Genomic DNA, 23,593 nt, shown 5'->3' with positions numbered 1-23,593 from the left:
TTCCCATCTTCTGTAAAGGTCAATGCCTTCAAGAATTTTTTTTTTTATATTTTAGAATCATGCTGTCCATGCACAGGAAATAACCCTAATGCAGACATAATGTTGTCTAATACAGCTGTTTCCCCATCATGTCAATATTCTGTTTTCTCCTGGTTGTTTAAAATATAGCCCCAGGCCCACTTCCACCCCCCTTACTGTAACCCCAGGTCTGATTGTGTCTTACAGTGTGACTCTCTGTTGAACAAAAGGAAAAGAGGCGAGACAGACAAAGCGAAACAACAGCTACAAGCCAACATCATGGTGGCAGAGCAGAGAGCTCACAAAACAATGTCTTTATTTTCCCAAGGAGTTAGGTCCTGGAGCAGAGGGACCATTACATGTAAGTACTTGCGGCTACTGCCCCCCTACTGGACTCACAGGGACAATGCTATGGGGCTGGCTGTTAGGTTAGTTATTGCAGGTTGCAGTCTCCAACTGTTGCAGGGATTTTTGCAAATGTCAGGGCTATAGGCAGGCTGCCAGGAACCCCCTGTGTGTTTTACTGAGAGAGTCTTCATGTTGTCAGTGCCAAATTTAACATGCCTTCAGATCACATGGTGCCTATTTATAGACCACACAAATGTACTTGTGCCCACAGCCAGTGAGCTGCTGGCGTGAAGGTCGCTGACTGTTAACTTCCCTCCTGGCCTGTCCTTTGTATCTCATGGGGGGCAGAGCTCACTCCTAAGGACACCAATCTCAGGTTAGTCTTACCTTAGTCTTCCTCTTCCTTCTTCAACATGCCCCACTTGCCTTTCCAGGCTCGGTTATTATCCCTGTCAGTGTTATCACTGTCAACTTTTTTTCATGGTCGTGTGGGGAAGGTCTCACTCCTGCTGCTGCCCTTCTTCAAAGGCCAGGACTGCTGTGTCAGTGCGAATGAGATTTTAAATGTCTCCTTCAAACACACAGCAAAATCCTTCAGCCCAAGAGCAGGGTGTGTCTGTCTGTCTTTAAAACTTCTCCCTAAATGAAGGAATGTCCTTCCCAGTGAGTGAGATGTGGCAAGTCTGCCCTACCTCTCAAAATCAGGGGTCACAGTACAATCTACTAGGGCATGAATATAAGGTTTCTACACACCGGGCCTGTGTCTGATCCAAGTTATGCTGGTGCAAATCAGCAGAACCATCACTGAAATTAGTGGTGCAAACCTGGCGTAAAGGAAATCACAATCAGGCCTTGTAAACTAATCCGAGATAGGCTTATAAATTTCCCGCAGATATTAAGGCGGCAACAGAAGAGTTGTGAGAGACCTTTCGGGAGGTTTTCCTGTAATATCCAGGAACTGGATGTTAATACCCAGGAACTGCAGATTTCAGCATTAGGCTGAAAAAGTAAACATAAAATAGGTAACTAACTCTGCCGCATCAAGCAGCTTGGTGTTAAACAGATAAAGTTTGGAAAAGCTTTGCCCAAACTTCCAGAAGAATCAGGCTGTATTTCCTTCAGCCATATGAATCAGTGTTGTCGGTTATCATGCTATTGTAGGGGAGGGTAAATTCCAAATCTATAGTTGAATTTGGCTGAACATTAATATTTTTCTTTTTGTCATGTAGAGCTGCGTGTAGGTAAGATGTGGGTACCAAATATGGTGCGTGCCAAATCTGAGTTTTTTGCAGATTCTCACTAGATCAGTAGTTCCCTATCCCTACAGGAGTGAAGCATGAAGAGGCCTGTCAGTGCAGGATTTGTCCCTTAGCTATAAGTAGTTGAATTTTTTTTTGTGGTGTTGTTTGTTGTTATTATTATTATTTTATTAACAATAATTATTTGTATCTGGAAAAGGAGAAATAGGTCTTTGTTCTGATTGTCTGAGGAAGTTTATTTCCAGGATAAATAAGTAGGAAATAGAAATTCTGTTAGTTTGGTAGATGGATTTAGTCAGAGATTCAACATGGGTCAAGAGGTCTGATGTAAAGGGATGGGAGCCAGGAAACCCAGTTTTCTAATCCATGCTTTAGTACTGTCTCTCTTTGTGACCTTATCCAAGTATCTGAGCATCTCTGCCTCAGTGAGCCCACATGTAAAGTGGACATAATGCTTACTGCAGGAATGTTGTGAGAACTAACCAGTTAATGTTTTTCTTTATAGTGCTTTGAAAATGTAGAGCTCTGTATAAGCCCTAAGCAGAAATGGGCCCAAGATATAAGATTGAGATGCCAATTTATATTGCCAGTGTGTTCAGCTCCAAGATTTTGGTCTGTAAATCTTGAAATAAGTAATGTATTATGCTGGTTTATGGAATCAGTGTTATAGCTGCTAATTGTAATGTATTTTTGCTTGTTTAGTGACCTCAGAAGAAGGATATTGTGAAAAATTAAGCTTTAATACATGATTTATGTATAATTTAACAAAAACCAAATTTTGGAACCATATATTTTGATGAACTAAATTTAGTCTATGACATGTATATAGCTCTCCACACAGTTAAGCCACCTTGGCAAAATCCATTTGCCTAATGATATTTCACATTGCCTGGTGTGTGTGTATGAACAAATGGTTCATCATAATGCAGTTATCATTTAAGGAGTTGCTAAGTTTTTAACTCTGAATTTTCAGGGTGGTGGGTGTGGGTTATGTGGTTAATTAATCTTAACAATTTAAATAATTTTTCATGTAACTGCATACAGAATGTGTTAGTGGTATGAGAAGTAGTAATTACTGTACAGTAATCACTTATTTCAGTATTTTTTTCATTACTGAAAGCTGCTGGCCTGCATTATGGACTAATGTCCTGTACAATTTAATTTAATTTAATTTCAGCCTGACTGAACTCTGTAAACCACTGGAGAAATAGAAGTGTATAATGGAAACACATCCATATCCCAATCTTAGCAGCATTAAAGATCAGTGCTGAAAGACACAGGGCCCTTCACTTCCCGCACCCGGTTGAAGTGGAATGAAAAAGGGCCTAAGGGGGAATGTTTCCCTAAAGCTATTGTCCAATAAGAAGAAAAGGGACTGAAATTCTTTAGAACCTAGCGCTGTGCACTGGGATGCATTAAATAGATTGCTTGCTGGTTGAGAATGAATGATTACTCTGGAGCTGGAGTGAGGAAGGTAAAGCTTGGTGCATTTACTCACATGTCAATCTAGTGTAGATGTCTAAAGTAAAGCCACGATTCAGATAGGGGAGCTGTAATGGAATGGTGTTCTTCCCTTTTTTTTCCCCATCCCCAGAGAATTCAGTGTTGTTAACTCTAGCAATTTTATCATAAGTTGCACAATATTTGTTCTTTTCCTTAAAGCCTCATTTCCAGGAGTCATGTAAATACATGAGTCTCCGCTTTTATTTAAAAAGAGGTTCTAACCCTCATAGCTGCAGAGAAAAACTTTAAAATGTGACATGCATTGACCCCCAAACCAGTAGGCAAATAAAAAGAACCCAAAATGTATTATTGTGGCAGGGGGAAATCTTGTGTGTGCGTGTTTTGTTTGTGGTTGGTTTTTTTTTTTTTAGGTAAATCTCATGATTTTTGGGGCTGACTCATGATTTTTGATTGCTTAGGGTTGGCCAGCAATGCTCTCTCATACCATCAATGAAGGAAAGCATCCTCCCCCTAATCTCTCATCCAGAGACCTGGGGTCAGGTTCAAGGGTGAGACTAGGATGTAGCATTTGGGACAGAGAATATTGAATGTTACGTTGTGGTGATTAGGAATTCTGGGATTGCAGGTATGTGCTCTGAGTTTCTAGCAACGTACCACCAACTGCACTTCCCATTTTGAACCTGACTCACTCTCCCTCTCTAAGTCTGCCCAGCACTGAATTCTAATGACTCCTACAAATCTTACTATTTGCAATAACTGTGTACCTGGGGTTTGTTTTCCTGTCTGACAGCTACCAAATGAAGTAAAACAAAGCCAAGATATTTGCTTTTAAACTGATTAAAACGGCCAAGATAAAAATGTCAGTGTAAGGCTGATGAACCTGTGTGAGTGTAATATATGACGTGTACCATTTGCAGCCATGATGTCAGTAGACTGGTGTTTGGGGGTGGGGGAATGAGTTTAAAGGGACAGCAGTGATCTATGGACTGTGCAGAAAGGACCCTTTGCCAGTTATGTTCTAACTTCTATTATTGAGATTTTATGTCCATGTAGTGCTATGTGGTGTGAGTATGGAACTCCATTGTTTCACTTCACTATTATGTCTCTCAGAAATTCAATCAGTAAGCAGTCCTTCATGAAAAGCAGAAACTTCTTCAGTATGAACAGGTTGTTCCTTTGCACATACCAGTCTGGTGGTGTAAGATTTTTTTTGAGTAGTCTGAGTAAACTCTGGCTGGAAATAAAGTAATTATGCTGGTCTGCGGAATTAAAAGTCAGGACAATCTAGTGCAAGCTTTTGCCCAATTTGTTTGTAATTTTGAATTTAGCTCAAGTCTGGCTGGTTCAGTGACCTGGCAGAATGCCTAGGCAAGTCATCAGCTTTCAATTCCACAGGCATCACCTGATGTAAAGACCTTTGGCTCAGTCATTCTACAGTAATATTAAAGGAATATTGCTGAGTTTTTTTTCTTCTTGCCCCTAACATAGAGTGACCTTTTAGACATAAAATTATACAGATTTGAGGCGGGTTAATCAAGCAACTTGGTTTCAATAAGGCTTTTATATCTACAGGGCAACTGGACCAACATCAAGGGCACAGAGGAGTGTTCTGTCCCCTGGATTTGCTGGGATGGCTGGTCTAGTGCGATGCATCACCAGTTGCTCGGTGCCCTGGCTTCACAGTATAAATTCTAGAACACTGCAGCCAGCAACCGGACAACGTTCTCTTAGAACTTTCCAAATCTTATGGAATCAACAGGCAGCAAAAGGTACAATATGTATTTGATTTCACTGTATGTAGATGCTGTTGTCATAATGCTGTAGTTTTATTTTCAAATGGATCATATGTTGTGGAGGCTTATTTTCTGTTAGAGGTCATCTGGAGGTCAGTGTCAGGTATAACAAAAATCTCTACTCGCATTAAACTTTCAGAGTCAATGTCCACATACTCCACGTGGTTAATTAGATAATTTAATTTCTTTGCGGTTTTTGTAAAAGCAATGATTTGCATTTGTAAAAATACACTATATTTCATTCACTCAGATGTTCAACTGGCCCTTAATTTGAAAAGCGGTTGTTCTATTTATTTTTTTATTAATAGAAATATACAGGGTCAATCTCTGAACTCAACTACATTGACATACACCAGAACGAAAGGGAGAAGAATATGATCTATTATGAGGCAGAAGTTAAGTTTAGGCACAAGAGCTCACTGAGCTTTAGAACGTTTTAAAAAATTGTGGAAATTCATCCATCTACTGCCAATAGTTAAGGGCTGGAGAAGGAGCTATGTTTGAAGTGTCCCTCCCTATGCCTGTCTGATGCTTTAGGGTAGCTGCTATCTGGTGCAAGTTAGAGCAGCCTTCTAGTTATGTCTTGGAACCAGCCTAATGCATAGTCAGCCCAGGATTGGGAGTCCACACAGGTGCACAAAGCAATCTTTATGCCTCTCTCTCATGCATTGCACTTTATGCTCTTTGGTTGTAGCTAAGAACCTCGGCCAAAATTGTCTAAATCTCCCAATATGTTTTCTTTGTGAATCATTTGGATGGTACTGTGATGTTCCAGTTATCTTTTCTTCGAGTACAACAGATAGTTGGGTTGTACACTGAATTGTCAAGTATTTCTCAACTGCCAATCCACCGGTATGTATTTCCAAACAATGCTTTTTGTAATTAAGCTCTTCTTCAAGTTTACTTTACTTTGCTTATATTATCTTGTTAGGCAATTATTCTTTGGAACATCATAAAATAAATCTAAACTACTGTTCTTGTAAGGGAAAACTAAACAATATTTAATATGCTATTGTTGTCTTATGGTCATACTTACATAATTTCGATAAGTAAACTGAGAAAACACGAATGTATCCAGATCAAAAGAAACACGGAAAGCATGTAGTCCTGAGTGAGTGTTGCGACAGTATCTTGTATTCGGAATGCTCTGAGTATGCAGAAAACTTAATAAACCATAAATACTGAAAGACCTCATACTGAAGGAAGCATCTTAGCCCGTTCATATGAAGAGTCCCACACAGGTCAACAGGACTATTCATATTCATAAAGATAAGCATATTTGTAGGTATTAGCAGGAACTTGGCTTCAGTTTGTGCAATGCTCAGGACATTGGGGTCCTGATCGGGACCTCCCAGGAGCTACTGTAATAAAACTACGAATAAGAGTGACAGATGAAAGCTTTCTAAAGTAGGTGAAATGTGCTGCCGATTATATTTACCGTGATACTTCTGTGTCCAGCCACCTAAGAGGTTAGATCTGAGTTGGAGAGACAGAGCTTTCCCTTGCTTACTCTGCGTGTATAGGAATGAGTAATATATATAAACTACTGTAGACTTTGTTTAATTTTTCCCCTTGAACATATACATCTCAAGTCTGCTCCTGCTCCCACTGAAGGCAGTGGCAAAACTCCCAAAGGATTTCAGTAGACATTCTGGTATTTAACTTGGTGGATGGTTGGATATCCAGGTTCAGCTAGAATGAAGCGATGCATAAACCACCCCTGCATTTGTTGTTGCCCTTCCCCAACCTCTGTTTGTCTTTCTGTCCTCTTGACACTGAACTTCTCAGGGCAGGGATTATCCTTTCTTGGATGTCTGAAAAGCAGGTAGCACAGTGAAGGTGCTGCCACGAACAACTAGCAAAGAATAAATACTAATGGAGCTAAGCAAAAAATTGCACTTCAGCATTTTACACATGAGAAAAACTGACAGAGTCCCCATATTTACCTCTTTAGCTACACGTGTGATTCTTGACAACTCTTTCCAGGGCACAAGAAGCTATGGCAACAGTTTCTTTCCAAGAAAAGTAATAAATAACATGCCAATCCATTGACTGCAATAGGGCTAGGATTTTACCCAATGTTTTTAAACATCCACCTGTCTATTACTACTACATCTTTATTGCAGCTGAAAGAATGTGAACAACCTTCCCCCCGTGTATGCTATTTGATTGCTTTTTGCAGTTCAGCCTAGGTAATAAAATTGCTCTGGGTACTTTTAAGTCATTTTCACTTACTTGATTGCATGCACTAGCTCGAGGATCTTGAGTTTGGGTTCACAAACCCTAGAAAAGAATCTTTAAATAACCAGTCTGTTTTTTTAAATGGATTTTAAAGGAAATTATGAAAAATACTCCTTATTTCCAGTCAGCTTTGGGGAAAAAAATGTGTGTATGTGCTTTTACAAAACCCAAATGTTGGTCCTAAACTAAGTTGACAGGGTCACTTTAAAATATGTGACATAAGGATATGGTTTAAAATGTTGTTAATTACATCCAGACTGAGTGGGGCTGTGGAAAATTTAAATTTTCTGGAGAAGGGTTTGATTTGGATGGCCCAAATGCTAGTTGCAAAGAACTGTAACCCTGTTAAGCAGCTGAGAGAAGAATTTATATCGGAAAGAAAAGACTTTTTTATATGTGTTTAGAATGAAGCCATGATCTAAATAACAAGTTCTGTAGGGAATAAAATAATAAAGCCTGTGTGACGTCATTAGCAGAGAATGAATGGAAGTATGGAAGAAAATATCTACTAAAAAACAAATGTCCAAGCTTAACAGTGTGCATAGCAGATCAAATACAGATGGGGGAGAGAGCTTAGAGGAGGTTTTAACGATGAAGGATTGGCAAGGGTGATTTTTCAGTGATTTACAGTTATCTGTCCTCTCCATCCTGAGGGAAGAATTTTCTGTACACCAAATACACCATAATAATAAGCTAAATACTCCCGTCACCCATATCCCTACCCTGCAGAAGGGAATGTAGTCTGATAGCTAATCACACACAGATATTCTCATCCATGGTCTTATGAGATTGTAAACATGCTTTGGACCAAGATGTATGGGTATACAAAGATAGTTCTAGCATGAAGACCTATTCTACTCCTCATCCCCATGGAACTGAAAGAAAAGATTACAACTTTCTTAATAGCCCCTAAGAAATATGTATTAAGTGTGTAACTAATGCCCACAGTGTGCATCCTGGTTAATTACTGTAAAGGAGATTCTTAGCCAGGTGATTTTCTGCATACAAGTGGAGCTGTACTGAGAAAGTTAGGTTCCTGTAGAGAACCTTTATGCAGGACAAGTAGCAAGTGAAAAATGAACCTGGTTACCCCGTCAGTCCTAATGGAATACTGTGTGTATTTTATGAAACTACTGGGGAAGATTATGTAGCAGCCACAGTATGTGCTGTATCTGAGCAAGGGCTGTACAGTGTACTGTGAACAAATTCTCTTCTTTTGCCCCATTCTCAGTACTGGATATATTTTAACAATTCAAAAAAGTTAAAACTAATGAAGGATTTCAGGGATACTATTAAATAGCTACATGAGCTGGGTATGTCTGTAGTTCTGCAGAGCAGATTAGATTGTGGCAGTTGCTTTTGCATTCATAAATCTCCAAAAGAAACTACCACTTCCAGGAAGACTTGGCGGATGTCTGATACAGGCTGTCTTCTTCTAATGCAGTGAAAGATGGCTGATTTACTGAACCAAACGCACTCCTTATAGGATTTCTGTTTTTATCTCCCCAAAATTATCTTGTCATCTGTTATAATCAGTGCACTATGTATGTTGCTGCTCTGATCTGAGTTTCCATATATGACGATATATGCAGCACAGCATAACATGTTAATGAAAAAGCATGCATGATGTGGCATAACACATTAGAATATACATTTTATCATAAAATAGCCATTTTAGCTTACTGTATTTCATATTACAGTTGGATACATTGGTGTATATTATATTACCTAGAGGCTTTAGGGCCTTGGTATGGGCTATTAGTTGTAGGTTCAGCACCTTGGAAGAATATTTCCATGGTATTTGTAGGAGGAAGTTTGCCCACCCTAACCTATGATTTCCTTACTGAAGCAATTGTTAGTCCTGTTAAATAGATTAGAGGTGGACCTATGTTTCTTCCCTAATTCTTTAGTCTGCTATATGGTTGTTTGTTTCAGTGCATAAAGCTCTTATATAAATTCACATGACCAACCGTGGCTAATGGTCAGAGTAGGAAGCAGGCCTAGCACTTAGGGCAGGAGTTGGTAGCCAGGAATTGAAGCCCAGTGTCAGAACCAGAGTCAGAGACCGGATGTCAGAGCCCAGGGTCACAGCTGAAGTCAGAGGTCAGGAATCAGAACCCAGGGTCAGAACGAGGTTACCAGGAGTGGGACAAGGCAGGAGTGGGGTGGAACAGGGAAGAAACAGAACTAGAACAAGTCTTGGGAACAAGCAGGCACAGAAGCTATCACATCCATGCAGGGTTGCCAGGCATCTGGTTTTTGACCAGAATGCCCGGTCGAAAAGAGACCCTGGCAGCTCTGGTCAGCACGACTGACCGGGCCATTAAAAGTCCAGTTGCAATGCAGGCATGTCACTGCTTCCGGGAACCGCCTGAGGTGAGCACCGCCCGGACCCCACATCCCAACACCCTGCCCCAGCCCAGAGCTCCCTCCTACACCCCAACCTCCTACCTCACCCCCTGCTCACATCCCAACACCCTGCCCCAGCCCAGAGCTCCTTCTGTGCCCCAAACCCTTCATCCCTGGCCCCCACAGAGCCCTCACCCTCCGGCACCCTTGCCCTAGACCAGTGAAAATGAGCAAGTGGGGGAAAGCAAGTGATGGAGGGGGGTGGAGTGAACAGGGGTGGGGCCTCAGAAGAGGCAGGGCAGGGGCATGGTCTCATGGAAGGGGCAGGGCAGGGCAAGGGTGTTCGGTTTTCTGCAAATAGGAAGTTAGCAAATAGTTTTCTGCAAATAGGAAGTTCCTATATCCATGAGCAAGTCCTTTGAGTGGCTGCTGGGCTTAAGAACCAGTTTGCTGACTCTTTCAGTCAATCAGGCAGTGTAGCCAATCAGGTAGCCTACTACAAATCAGCTATGCTCATTAGGCTTTGCTGCAGGCCCTGATTCCTAACACATTCAATCTCTCCTCCCTAAAGCCTGGGATGTCTGCGTAAATTCTTCCAATTTCTGCCTACACACTTTTCCAGTACTAAGAGCTGCACATGCACGCAATGAAATTTTCATATACCAAGAATCTTTGTTCAAATGTATTTCATGTATAAATATTCTTTCACAGTAGTGGACTCCACCACCTATGTGTGGCAGGGGGAGTGCTGGAAAAGTATTCTTGCAAATGCATGTGAGCAACTTTGGGGATGTACTAGTGAACTTGAGATGAAACTGAAAAATAACCCCAAAATCTAAAATCAAGTAATCTGAGTTTGACAGAAAGCACTTTATTCTAATGCTAAATGATTGTTCCTTTTAGAAATATAGTATGCCACTATTTTAGTATAATACCACATTTCTGTAAGCTCATTCTCTGACCCACAGTCTCTACATATATGTCATCTTTCATGGAGGGCTCTCTGAGGCACAGTGCCTCCTGCAGTGGGGCAATTTAGACACCACCCCAGCTCAAATTTGTGCCTTAGGGCACCATCTAACCTCATTGGGCGTACTCACTTGAGTCAGGTGAGCAGGATGGAGTCCTTAGATGATTATCTTCTGTGCCATATTGGTTTCCTATGTCATGCTAATTTAAACCATGCCTGTGTTGGATTTTTGGTTTAGCTGTAATGATTCTCTCCTCTTCGTACACTTACAAACACTTTCATTGTGTTCGTTATGTATATCGTCCCGTAATGACTTTTTTTGTGTGACTCAAATATAAAAGCTTTTTTTTTTTTAATTAAAAAGTAAAAGGGTATTTTCTGTTGCAGTTTCAGGGCCTGGTCCTGCACATGTGCCACTGAGCAAAGCTACTCACTGCTGTTTTCTTTTGTTTGGGGTTTTTTATAGTCATTCCCTGCTTGTGTACAGCTTTGCATTAATATCACACCTTTTAAGCAAAATATCATCTCAGCACTGAAGAGATTTGTTTAGAATGTTCTTACAAGAAATATCCTAGCCGCATGTGTCAGCTCTGTCCGGGTAACCTCACAGAGTGCTGTCTGCCACTGAACTGTCAGTGTACATTTAGGCAAACATATGTTTAAGTTTGTGCATCTACATTAGTTATTAATGTACAGCTTGTATAATGCCAGTTAAATTGTGGGGTCACAAAGTTTCAGTGACTTGCACCATATTAACCCCTTGTGAACCAACAGGCGTGTATGATCTGCTTTGAGAAGTAAGGAAGAGTTCTAGGCTACAGAAACACAACTCATGTAAGACGGTGGAGGAATGGGGAAAGGATTTTACTCTAGTCTACTAGCTTAGGGCCAGGGCGTGGTCCCACTGATGTCATTGGGAATTTTGTCATTGTCTTCAGTGGGATCAAGGTTTGCAAGGTGCTGGGCTTCCTGTGAAGTGATCAGTGCACTCAACTCCCAGTGGGACTTGGTGTTCAGGACTTTACAGGATTGAGCCATCAAGAATTAAATTCACCCCTGTGCATAGGACCAGCACCAGGTCCATGCACCACTGAAATCCTGTCTTGAGGCTTTAAGTGGGACTTAAGTGATACATATTCCTTGTGTTGCTCCCCCACCCGTCTGCCACACAGAGTGAATCTGAGCCTTAAAAGGTCCAGTCTAGCTCCATTGAAGTCAATGGAAAAACTCCCATTGACTTAGTGGCAATAGGATTGGGCACTATATAGATGATAGTTTAGGGCCTGATCCTGAAAACATTTATTTATTGAGCACTGTAACTACAACTGTGAATGCTGGCTGGATCAGACCCTTAAAAATCTACAGTGATAGCCCTTAGACTGTTTCACAATATGTCCTTGCCTCTTTGTCAACAAGCACAGTTCTCTCACATATGAAGCCAGGAAAAACAAAACTTCCTCTCCTCATGCTGCTGTCTTATTTTTGGTTTTTCCACCTCATGTGTGAGTGGAGTTGAGGTTGTCACTTCATTTGTTGTGGTCAAGTCCACACCTTTTTCAGGGTAAACAGCATGAAAACTTGTGTAAGCAGTATCCCAGCCAAGGGTTTTATAAACCAAACTTTAATTTGTTATCCTTTTAGCATCCGTGAATGTGTTTGTGGAAAAATGCACTATAAAAAAGTTAACAGCAGAATGTTTCATCTGGTAGCATTCTGTGTCAGTTACAAAAAACACAAACCCAGTCCTGTCACCCTTCCTCACGCAGCTACTCCTACTGAGTACTACTTGTGGGAGTAAAGGTGTACAGGATTGGGTCCTTCGGCTGGGATTTCTAATGTGCCTAATGGAGTTGGGCACGCCAGTTCTATTGAGTTCCATTGGGAGTTGGATGCTGAAATACCCTTTGTGCTGTTGAAACTCTTCCCCCTTATGCCACAAACAACAATCCAACGAACATGAATTGGGAAAAATAACAATTTTCCTTTATTTTTACTTAGGAATTCGCTACAAGGATCTAGTTGTGGGTATCCCCAAAGAAACATGCAAAAATGAGAAGCGAGTGGCACTCTCTCCTGCCGGTGTCCAGGCCTTAGTTCAACAAGGCTTTAATGTGCAAGTGGAACATGGAGCTGGTGAAGAAGCAAAGTTTTCTGATGAGCAATACAAAGAGGCTGGAGCAGAAATCAATGACTTGAAAACTGTATTTGGCTCAGATATTGTTTTAAAGGCAAGTTTAGCATCTGACATGAATCATATATATTTATTCCAATGACAGTATGCAAAAGTCAGAAGAGACTCTTGATTTTAAGAAAATCAGAATTTCAGCATGAAATCAAATCAGTAAAACAACTTATCTATGGCATTAAATCATATGATAAGCATAATCTTATATGTGTCCAGTAATATAGTTGGTACAGTATTTTGTATCAACAGCTTTTGCAGCAATAGCTGCTTCACACCTATTAGGCATGCATTGTATTTCTGTTTTTTGATGGGAGGGTTAAGTTTCCGATATTGCTCAATATATACTCCAGTTCACACCAGTTATGGTATGATTGTTGGCATTCTGTTCCATCCCAGATAATGTAAATCACTTACTTGCTCAATGGGATGAAGAGCATTTGACAGAAATGCATTTAACCCATTTTTGTCTACTACCATTGATCTAAAACCCTGGTTCTTCATCAGGACCTGCTACCTCTAGACCAGTGTTTCTCTACCTTTTTGATACCGGGGACTTCCTTGCTACCTTCCTAAACTGTGTCAGGGAGATCTCAGGGACTGGCACCAGTCCATGGACTGGTTGTTGAGAAACACTGCTCTAGAAAATAGGACTCCACAAGGGCACAGGGATCTGCGTTAGAGACATGGGAGCCGAAGACACAAGGTTCCATGTGTTTTATTAATACTATTAATAAATTCAGTTTCCAAAAATTTAATTTAAATCATCAGACTGAACTTCTTTTAACTAAAAAAGTAAAATGTGTGGTATGTTTTGTGTCTAAGGTCAGAGCCCCAGGTTTTAATGAAGTGCTGGGAGTGCATGAGGCTTCTTTGCTCAAGGAGAATGCAACACTTGTCAGCTTTATCTACCCTGCTCAGAACCCAGATCTCCTAGGCAAACTTGCTCAGCGCAAAGCCACAGTTTTGGCAATGGACCAAGTTCCTCGAGTCACTATTGCTCAAGGATATGATGCTTTAAGCTCGATGGCCAACATTGCAGGGTGAGGATATGGAATATGAATTTTATTCATGAATGTTATCTTTGAATTGAAGGCATCCGGTGTAGCCTTGTGTCTGTCTGTTCCTGTGAGCACCATTCTACACATGTGATTTTACATAACCCTGCTCTCTATTGCATGCCAGGGGAGATAGAGAAGTGCTGGCTACTCCATTGTCTGCTTCTCTGCTGGGCTATAGGAGCCCCAAAAGAACAGGATAGGGGCTTGGCTAGCTCTGTCTTATGGTGTCTCTATCATTCACAGGCACCCAGGGCAGCCCAGAAGAGGAGAAAAGGAAGAGAAGCTGGCAACCAGTTACAGTTCTCTGATTCTCTGTCCCAGACCAATCATAGATTAGAGCAGCAAACCCCCAGGCTGCTGTAACCGGTGCCAGCTGAATATGGTCCTCAAGGGACCATGCACCAGCTAGGAGGAACTGGAGCACAATGTGCTCCAGATACTCCCTTCCCATCCCTTGCATGCCCTCTTCACAAGGGACTGTAGGGAGCAAGGTGCAAAGGGTATAGAATCTGCCCCAAAGTATTGATTATGGCCCCTTTATATTCTGGCACTCAGGCCGACAAGGTTGGACACTACTGATTTAGGGCCTTGAGGACTGCAGGTTGGACATCACTGGCTTTTAGAATGGTGTGTTTCCCTTGTTATGTAAATGCCAGTGCCTTAAAACTGGTGCTGTTTTCTTTCTCAGATCGACAATACATAAATTGTCTTAGAATGATACTTATTGCAGGTGGGCAAGAAAACTTATTTCAGTCAATCCACTGTAACACATGTGGTTCTAAATACCATTGACTCTGTGATAAATGTGCTCTTATATTTGGCATAGGTTTAACATACTAGTTTTTATTATTTTTCCATGATTCTCTTTCACACAAATAAATCTGAACCACAAGCTCCTTTGCAAGGAAAGTGTATTGATAGGAACATGCAAACTCCACTTTCCTTAGTTTTTTATCTCCCACTTCAAATTATCTTTGAAGTTGCTGTACTAGTCTGAGGACTGACACTAGAGACTGCATGAGCTGGGCATTCCACATGAACATATCACCTTCACAAGGCTTTTAACCTCTGAGAACCTGAGTCACAAGCATCTCACTGCTGGTTTTGGACCCTTCCCTCCTACATGGCATCATGCTGTGCTACTAGCCAAGCCATCAAGACCAATTGCCATTCAGCAATAGACACATTTGGAATCAATTCAGATTTGGAACTGATTTCAAAGCCATTTAGATTCAGGTAAGGAACTCGTTAAAAAAAAAAAGAAAAAGCACAACAAACTAGTTTAAACATTGGACCAATTATTTACATACATAAGCTACATATTGAAATGGTTTAAAATCTGAACCAATTCATCTCAAACAGAATTGGTAAAGATATCAAACACATTTAAGTGCTTCACTGAATGAGGAATTTTCCTCACCATTAGCTGGCTTCCTCACCACTGAAATTTAATTCAGAAGATATTTGATAAAGCTTTCTCACTGCCTATTAGCCATGACATCATTGCAGTCCCCTGTAAAAGTACTGAGAGAATATAGTCCTTTCATTTTAGTGTTTTCTGCAACTGTGAGTAGGGAAATATTATGCATTTGTTCTTCTCTCTTTGTGTCTCTAGGAGCTTTGAAAATGCTCTTCTGTTGGGAGTAGAGCAAACTCTAAAGAGTCGTCATCGCTATGTCAGACATTTGGGCCCACTTAAACTCACACTTAGCTACCAATATGTCTGAATGGGTCATCCCATACCAAAAAGAGACAAAACAAAATAACTCTTTTTTTCTCTTCCCTTGGGTGAATATTCCTTCAAAACACTTCCAAGGACTCAGCTGTTCAAATACCTTGTTGATGAGTCAACAGTGAGCTAAACTTCAATGGGAAATTGTGCCAAACCTGTACCTGACCTGGGGTAGAATTTTTCTTTTTAAATCCTAAAGAATTTTAAAGAACATTTAGTGCTAATGATGTGCCAAACTGACATAATTATTCTTCTAGGGACAAGAGGAGAGTGACATCTTTGTGCCATTCCATTCCTTTCCTCTTTTCCTGTCAGTGCCAGCAATGTTGTTCTCTGTGACACTTGTTTATTTGTAAATGGATGGAGATCATCATTCAGGTTCCTTCATGTAGACCACAGACTAGCAATCGGGTGCTGATAATCTTTGCTAGTCTGGGTCAGACTAAAAGCAATGATTAAAAAAAGAGAGAGCCCATTTCTCCTTACCAGACCCCAGATCTGATTACTTTCCACCTATGACAGGTTTCAGAGTAACAGCCGTGTTAGTCTGTATTCGCAAAAAGAAAAGGAGTACTTGTGGCACCTTAGCGACTAACCAATTTATTTGAGCATAAGCTTTCGTGAGCTACAGCTCACTAGTACTCCTGCCACAAGTACTCCTTTTCTTTTTCCACCTATGGTGTTGGTTACAAAAAAGGTTGGTTTACCTCCACCCCAACCCTCTGTGCCCCGGAAGTGGAATAGGAAAATATACACTCCAGAGAACTAGTTGAGGATGCCTAGCTGATGCATTTGCCAGGAACAGTGGCTTCAATGGAACATGATTTGCCAACCCCTATGTGGGGAAATGCATACTAATCCCTTTAAAATGGCATAGGTTCCTGGCCCTCTTGAATCATCCTGCCTTGCACCAGAACTGCACCTAGAACTGATTTTATGTTTGTGAACACTGAGACAAACTGATAAAAGTGTCAGTTTTTGAATGAAAACAGAACAAGCTGTCAAGTTAATCAAACACAATTCAGACCCGAGTCATGCAGCCACATGAGGTTTTTTGTCATGTCCAGCATGGTATGAGTTGGACACTTTTACTTACTCCCTGGACTTTCTGTCTTTTATTGTAACAGGAAATACTTCGTAATTATTCATTTCCAGCACTGGTTCATCCCACGTGCACTATTTTTCTCCTTATGCCGTCAGAGGGAAGTGCGTTTATATGAATCACGTCTCATGTATTCAGCTCCATTGCTGCTAAGGAGAAAAAAATTACAAGCAATGATAATGTCAGCACAGTCAATATTGTTTGTCTTTGCAGAGCCATAAACAACATCATGAGGATATTTTTTAAAAGGTCTTGCTGACAGCTCCTGTAAATTTAAGCAATCAGGGTACAAAGATTAATAGTATTTTCCTGTTACACACACTCTATCTCTGTCTTTTAGCCTGTAAAACTGTTTAATTAACCTAGTGTCAAATCCTCTGATTTCCCTCCAATAGACTAACACAGGGCTCAAAACATGTCTTCATTTTTATACAGGCTGCTCTTAAAATATTTGTATTTAACATTCATCCACCCCTTTATTTACCCTAAGCCCAAAATATATTTAGACTCACAAAAAGCACACAACCACAAAAAGGAAACAGAGAGCATTCCACACTGGAGGATCAATTTTTGCTCTAATACAGAAAGTATGCACAGAAAAAGTTATTCTTTGGGAAATTTCTAGAAAAGGCTGGGTTGTACGTGATGGTTCTTTTAGAACAGCTTGAGTTTAAACATTGAACAGTTTAATGGGACCAAACACAGTTCTCAATAGGTGTAAGTCAAAGCAGAATTTGGCTCATGGGCATCATACATTCATGCAGCATTTAGCAGGGACCATCTATTAGAATCCAGTGGGCATATCTCATATCATCAATTTTCCTGCCCTTGCTTACCTTGGGCATTAGCATGTCTCAGTCTCCTCGATCTTTCATGTCTATTTACTGGGTGAAAGCCTGACTCTATTCAAGTCAATGGGGCCAAGATTTCATCCATTCTGTTACTGAGTTCTCGAGATGCTCTCCTCCAGAATAACTCCTTTGCAGTATCACATGGTACGGACAATGGGCCATCTTCTGTGCCATCTTACACATCATTGGAGTCAAGAGGGTTACACTTAATGCACATTTGGATTGCTGACTTTGAGGTGGTCACATGTATTCAGTAATCTTTTAGGCTAATTAGGTGTTTCCTCCAGTTCCATGCTTAGTTTTCGAATATAACTTATTTGTGCCTAATCACGGAGGTTTTCTTTAGGTTTTGCTGTTGCTGTTGAATCTGTCACATGATCAGCCACTCCAAGAGCCTTCGTGAAACCATATGAACCTTTAAAAAGAAAAGGAGGACTTGTGACACCTTAGAGACTAACAAATTTATTTGAGCATAAGCTTTCGTGAGCTACAGCTCACTTCATTGGATGCATGCAGTGGAAAATACAGTGGGGAGATTTTATATACACAGAGAACATGAAACAATGGGTGTTACCATACATACTGTAACGAGAGTGATCAGGTAAGGTGAGCTATTACCAGCTGGAGAGAAAAAAAACCCAAAACCTTTTGTAGTGATAATCAAGGTGGGCCATTTCCAGCAGTTGACAAGACTGTCTGAGGAACAGCGGAGTGGGGGAAATAAACATGGGGAAATAGTTTTACTTTGTGTAATGATACATCCACTCCCAGTCTTTATTCAAGCCTAATGTAAAGGTGTCCAGTTTGCAAATTAATTCCAATTCAGCAGTCTCTTGTTGGAGTCCGTTTCTGAAGTTTTTTTTTGTTGAGGAATTGCAACTTTTAGGTCTGTAATCGAGTGACCAGAGACATTGAAGTGTTATCACTACAAAGGTTTTTTTTTCTCTCCTGCTGGTAATAGCTCACCTTACCTGATCACTCTCGTTACAGTGTGTATGGTATCACCCATTGTTTTATGTTCTCTGTGTATATAAAATCTCCCCACTGTATTTTCCACTGCATGCATCCGATGAAGTGAGCTGTAGCTCACGAAAGCTTATGCTCAAATAAATTTGTTAGTCTCTAAGGTGCCACAAGTCCTCCTTTTCTTTTTGCGGATACAGACTAACACAGCTGCTACTCTGAAACCTGTCATATGACCCTTTGTGTAGTTTGGCCTTTTTCATATTCACCCCCAAATACCAAAGAGTAGTAACTAGTCCAAAGTGGTCCGAAAATCTTTAGTTTACAAAAAGCCGTTTTTGAGTTACTGGAAAGCTGCATCACTTCTAAAACTGCCACCTGCTCTTTCTTTTGTCTCCCAATAGCCATTAAGAGAAACAGTTTCAAAGTTAAAGCAAAAATTCCATCATAGACTGCTATTTGTAGGTTTCTGAGGTGCATTCTCCCAGTTTTGTCATCTAAAGATTAAAGTGGGTCTGAGCCACAAACTTTTTGTATCTGAAACTGGATCCAAACTTCCTTAAATCTGGGCATATCTGGCTCCTAGGATTGAGGTCACACACTACAGGCCCAACCCTGTAAGATGCTGCAGGTTTTCTGAGAAGAACTGAGCTCCTTCTGTGAGAGCTGAGGGAGTTGGCACCTCTTAGGAAGCATTCAGCATCATGCAAGCCCTGCTAGTGGTGGGATGTGTCTCCACATTTGAATCCTGATCTTCATCACAACTTTCCTGAAGCTAATAATGGGTATCCAGATCTGGGGAGTTGCTTTGGTGCCATCTTTGCTGAAAGTAATGGCTGATGTAGCAAAGATACACTAGGCACTTTCAGGCTGGTTAGTACTGCTAGGCAACAAAAATATGAAGCCAGGGACAGCATTTTAATGAATGTTTGCTGGGTCACCTCCTGTTCTCTGAAAAAAGAACAATTCATTGAGAGGTTTTCTGAACAGCAGTTAATTAGGAAGGATACGTTAGGAAGGAATGTTAAGGAAACCCATAACTATGGGTGCCATACACACGCTTCCTTTGGAAAGGAAATGCGCTGTTTGCCTCATTTTCCATTTCATGCAGTGTTTAGATGATTGCCGATTAATTCATTTAACGAGGGAACCCCTGTGCTGTGCATTCTAGGTGTAACAATAGCCTGGCCGGCATCCCACCTGCACGGTCGTACGCATGGAAGCCCCAGGCCCATTAAAGCACAGTAACTACCACTTCACTCAGAGGTGGTTTTTTTTGTTTTGTTTTGTTTTGCTTTGTTTTTTCAAAAAAAGTAAAAATATTGTAACCATAATAAGCATTTTCTTTATGCCGTGAGTCCACGCCCTTAGTACGCATTCCTTTCCCAGCAATAGTCCTCCATTAGGCATTCACTTTAAAAGCGTGTTACAAACCACTGGTATAAATTGTTATGACATCTGCATGTATTTTTTTCAGTTAGCAGATGTATTGGTTTAAGATGTTCAATAACTGTTGTTTGTTTTATGGGGTTTCTATTAATTATCTCATTGATTTGGTCTGTGTATTTGTCTGAAGGGTTTTGGCCCAGCTATGTGCGGTACCCAGGAAGGTACAGTACCTAATGATACCTTTGGCATAGGCAGGGCCGGCTCTAGGTTTTTTGCTGCCCGAAGCAAAAAAAAAAAAAAAAAAAAAGGGGGGGGGGGGCGCGATCCAAGTGCTGGAATGCCGCCCCTTGAAAAGTGCCGTCCGAAGCACGTGCTTGGTTTGCTGGTGCCTAGAGTCGGCCCTGGGCATAGTTATCCTCATGCTCTGTCTGCAGAGGCTTTACTGCATTGCCGCAATTTTTTTTTGTTTGCATTTCTAGGTACAAGGCTGTAATCCTGGCAGCTAATCATTTTGGTAGATTTTTTACTGGTCAGATAACAGCGGCTGGAAAGGTGCCTCCTGCAAAGGTATGGATTGTACAGATGAGATGTGTGGAGTAAAATTCTGTCCTGACTGACAGTATAGTCAGGGAGTACAGCTCCACTATATGACCTTTCTAGGAAATCTAGGATATAGCCGTTACAGTTCCATTTGTTGCAACCTTATTTGTACTAGGGCCAGATTGTACCTGTTCCTTACACAGGTGGGTGGGGCATAAGGAGCCTTCCCCCCATGTACCCCCTTCCCCGCCGCCCCAGAGACCAGGTGTAATTGCAGTACCTGAGCTCTCCGGAGTGCAGAGACTGCGCTCCACTAGAACTTCCTACGGCACTAGCCTTCCCAAAGGTGGTTGGGTGGAACCAGGCACTTCCAGAGCTGGATGGCTGCCGTGTGGATTGTTCACAGCAATCCCATGTGGGGTTGGTGCACTGGGTCCACTATTTCTGTGCGGGTAGGAGCTCTCAGAGCTCCTTCTGGAGAGCTGCAGCTCCACACTGCCCCAAGCACAGGTCTATGCCTAATTTGGCTGATAGCAGGCCAGATTGTGCTCTCCTCTACACAAATGCAATGCCTCTGAGGTGAAAGGGAGTTGTCTACACTGCACTTTCGTTGGTAAAACTTTTGTCAGTCAAAAAAATGTCGGATGTGAAAAAAATACCCCCCGACCAACGAAAGTTTTACTGACGAAAAGCGCCAGTGTGGACAGCACTTTGTTGGTGGGAGAAGCTCCTCATTGAGGGTGGTTTTCTTTTGTCGGCAGGATAGCTGTCTTCTGCTGACAAAGAGAGACTACACTGCGTACCTTACAGCGGCACTGTTGTAGTGACACAGCTATGTTGCTGTAAGGTGCGCAGTGTAGACATAGCCTTAGAAGAGAACTTGGCCCCAGATCTGTTCTAACTTGGCTTTTCGAAGCATTTTGGCAAATGTTTGATCGGATGAAATCATTTAAGTGCCACAAATGCATTTAATCACATCATGCCTAGAGACAGATATTCGTTTGTGTGTGTGTGTGTGTGTTTGTTCGGTTGTTTGTTGAAAATAATCTTCCAACAGAATGTTATTCACCAAGGGACTGATTCCCATTTCAGTGGGAGTTGAAGTTTACATTACATTCTGAGGTCAGAATTTTGTCTATAACATCCATCCGAGGAAAAGCCAGACTATAACAGAGCAAAGCATTTAAATAGCTGATTAAATCAGGCCTATTTTATCCACCACCAATGTTCCAGAGTGAACGTTTGAAGTCCTGCTGGTGTAGGAAGATTAGCCCTATTCATGTTTTGTTTCACTTAAGTGTTTAAATAGCTAATCATTTTCTACCTGATCTTATTTTGTAAATATCACACCTTGTGCAGGTGGTTATTTAAGTACTTACATAGTTGTGATAAGGTTTGAAACTTCCTTGAAGTACTTACATTTGGTAGCATCAGAAGCTCTTGTAACTTCACGTGCTTTTGAAGATAAGTGATATAATACACCCAGCATGGAGTGGGAGTAGGACACAGAATACACTTAGCTCACTCTCCATGTGTGTGTTCTCTCTAGATGTTGATAATTGGTGGTGGCGTGGCTGGGCTTGCTGCTGCAGGAGCTGCCAGAGCAATGGGTGCCATCGTCAGAGGATTTGACACCAGGTAGGGTAAGAAAATATCAGTTTAGATTTTAAAATACTGTACTTAGGTTTGTATAAAACATCCTGGGCAAAATCCTGCTCTCAGTTACATCAGTGAAATTCCCTTTGAAACAAATGTCCCAAATTTATCTCTGGTGTAAGACCGTGATGTGAGCATGCACAGCAGCCAATGAACACATGCGGTATGGGTATACTGGTACACAAATTCCCTGCTTGCACATGTGCCCCAGGCTTACACATATTCAAGTTGGCCTCATTCAAGTCCAAGGTCTAGTTTTGATCAAAATCCCACTTGCAAGATAATACAAAATATTATCATTTAGATATGGAAAAAGCCTAATAGTACAGCTGCATATGATATATAACTGATTTTTTTCAGTTCACTGGTAGTTTATTAAGTTCTTGACGTCTTGGTTCAGTTAGAAAGTTTAGAAGAAGCTAAGATACCACTTAGTAATTATGTCAAGCATCCTGAGAGGAGAACTAGAAACCCTGAATTCAGTGTGGCTCTGCTTTGGTGCAGAGCTTCGCTCATGCAAAATTAGAGTCTATGTTGTGTTTCTTTGCTGTAAATTAATGTAACAGAGTTTGCGAACTGCTGTCATCTTGCAACTGGTAATGTAATCATGCAATGGCTGCCATGATAAAATAGCAAACTGCAATAATCCAATATCTGTTATCTCTGTACTTTGCATGCAGGCTGCCAGCACTGGAGCAATTTAAATCCCTTGGAGCAGAACCTCTCGAAGTGAATATTGCTGAAACTGGAGAAGGTGTTGGAGGCTATGCAAAAGAAATGTCCAAAGAATTTATTGAAGCAGAAATGGCATTATTTGCCAAACAGTGTAAAGAAGTGGATATTCTTATTAGTACTGCGCTTATACCAGGTAAGGTGCAGCTTTTTGATTATTGCAGACTTAAATATATGTTCCTATTAACGTTTCCAGATTAGTGATATGAATACTGTTAGACAATCAATAGCAATTATGGATGAATAAGGGCTTCAGGTTTGGGCTCCAGTTAATATTTATTTCATGGATTAGAACAGCTTCTTTTGAATAGTATGATTAGTATTTTATTATTTATTTCCAGTAGCACCCACAATATACTGGATGTTTTCCTTGCACATCTTCACTTTCTGTGGAAGAATCTTACTGTATGCAATGATAACAGTTAGTAGATTTTTACTTTTATTTTTTAATTTGCAATAGGGAAAAAAGCCCCAATCCTAATCACTAAGAATATGGTAGAGTCAATGAAGGATGGATCGGTAATTGTGGATCTTGCATCTGAAGCTGGTGGCAATGTGGAAACGACTCATCCTGGAGAGCTTTATATTCACAGGGTCTGTAGAATAAAAGTCAATGCTTATTAGAAATGGTCGAAGTGTATATAAAATTGAAACAATATTACAATTGTCTGAAGAAACTAAAAAGTAATAACCATTCTAGTAACAAAGAACTGGCCATGTTTCCTTGAAGCCATTGTATGTCTGTCATGAATACTTACTATCGTGTGGCAGGATAATAAAGCAGAGTCTTTCACTTCACAAGTAATGAAACCACAAATTGGAATACTGTCCAGACACCATTCCATCTTTGAAGATTTTATGCTTTGTGATTTTTATAAGCATGGTTACAGTGTTTTTAATAACTGTATTCATAAATGCCCTTAAATTCATCCCCAGAGCTTTA

At 40.8% G+C, this 23,593-nt stretch overlaps 1 protein-coding gene across 1 annotated transcript in view; it reads left to right on the top strand.

The window, feature by feature from the left end:
* Nucleotides 1-4,719: 4,719 nt before the first annotated feature.
* The window catches only part of LOC144271150 (NAD(P) transhydrogenase, mitochondrial-like), a 62,154-nt gene continuing 43,280 nt past the window's right edge, over nucleotides 4,720-23,593 (top strand). Inside the window, exons 1-7 of the mRNA XM_077828293.1 lie at nucleotides 4,720-4,858; nucleotides 12,441-12,670; nucleotides 13,450-13,667; nucleotides 20,202-20,289; nucleotides 21,812-21,900; nucleotides 22,599-22,786; nucleotides 23,111-23,244. Of these exons, the coding sequence (XP_077684419.1) occupies nucleotides 4,720-4,858; nucleotides 12,441-12,670; nucleotides 13,450-13,667; nucleotides 20,202-20,289; nucleotides 21,812-21,900; nucleotides 22,599-22,786; nucleotides 23,111-23,244 (1,086 nt within the window). The remainder of the gene's footprint in view (nucleotides 4,859-12,440; nucleotides 12,671-13,449; nucleotides 13,668-20,201; nucleotides 20,290-21,811; nucleotides 21,901-22,598; nucleotides 22,787-23,110; nucleotides 23,245-23,593) is intronic.

The sequence above is a fragment of the Eretmochelys imbricata genome, chromosome 10, assembly GCF_965152235.1.
Source record: "Eretmochelys imbricata isolate rEreImb1 chromosome 10, rEreImb1.hap1, whole genome shotgun sequence".
NCBI lineage: Eukaryota > Metazoa > Chordata > Testudines > Cheloniidae > Eretmochelys > Eretmochelys imbricata.
The sequence above is the reverse complement of the archived record's forward strand: the minus strand, read 5'-3'. Positions and strand labels throughout refer to the sequence as shown.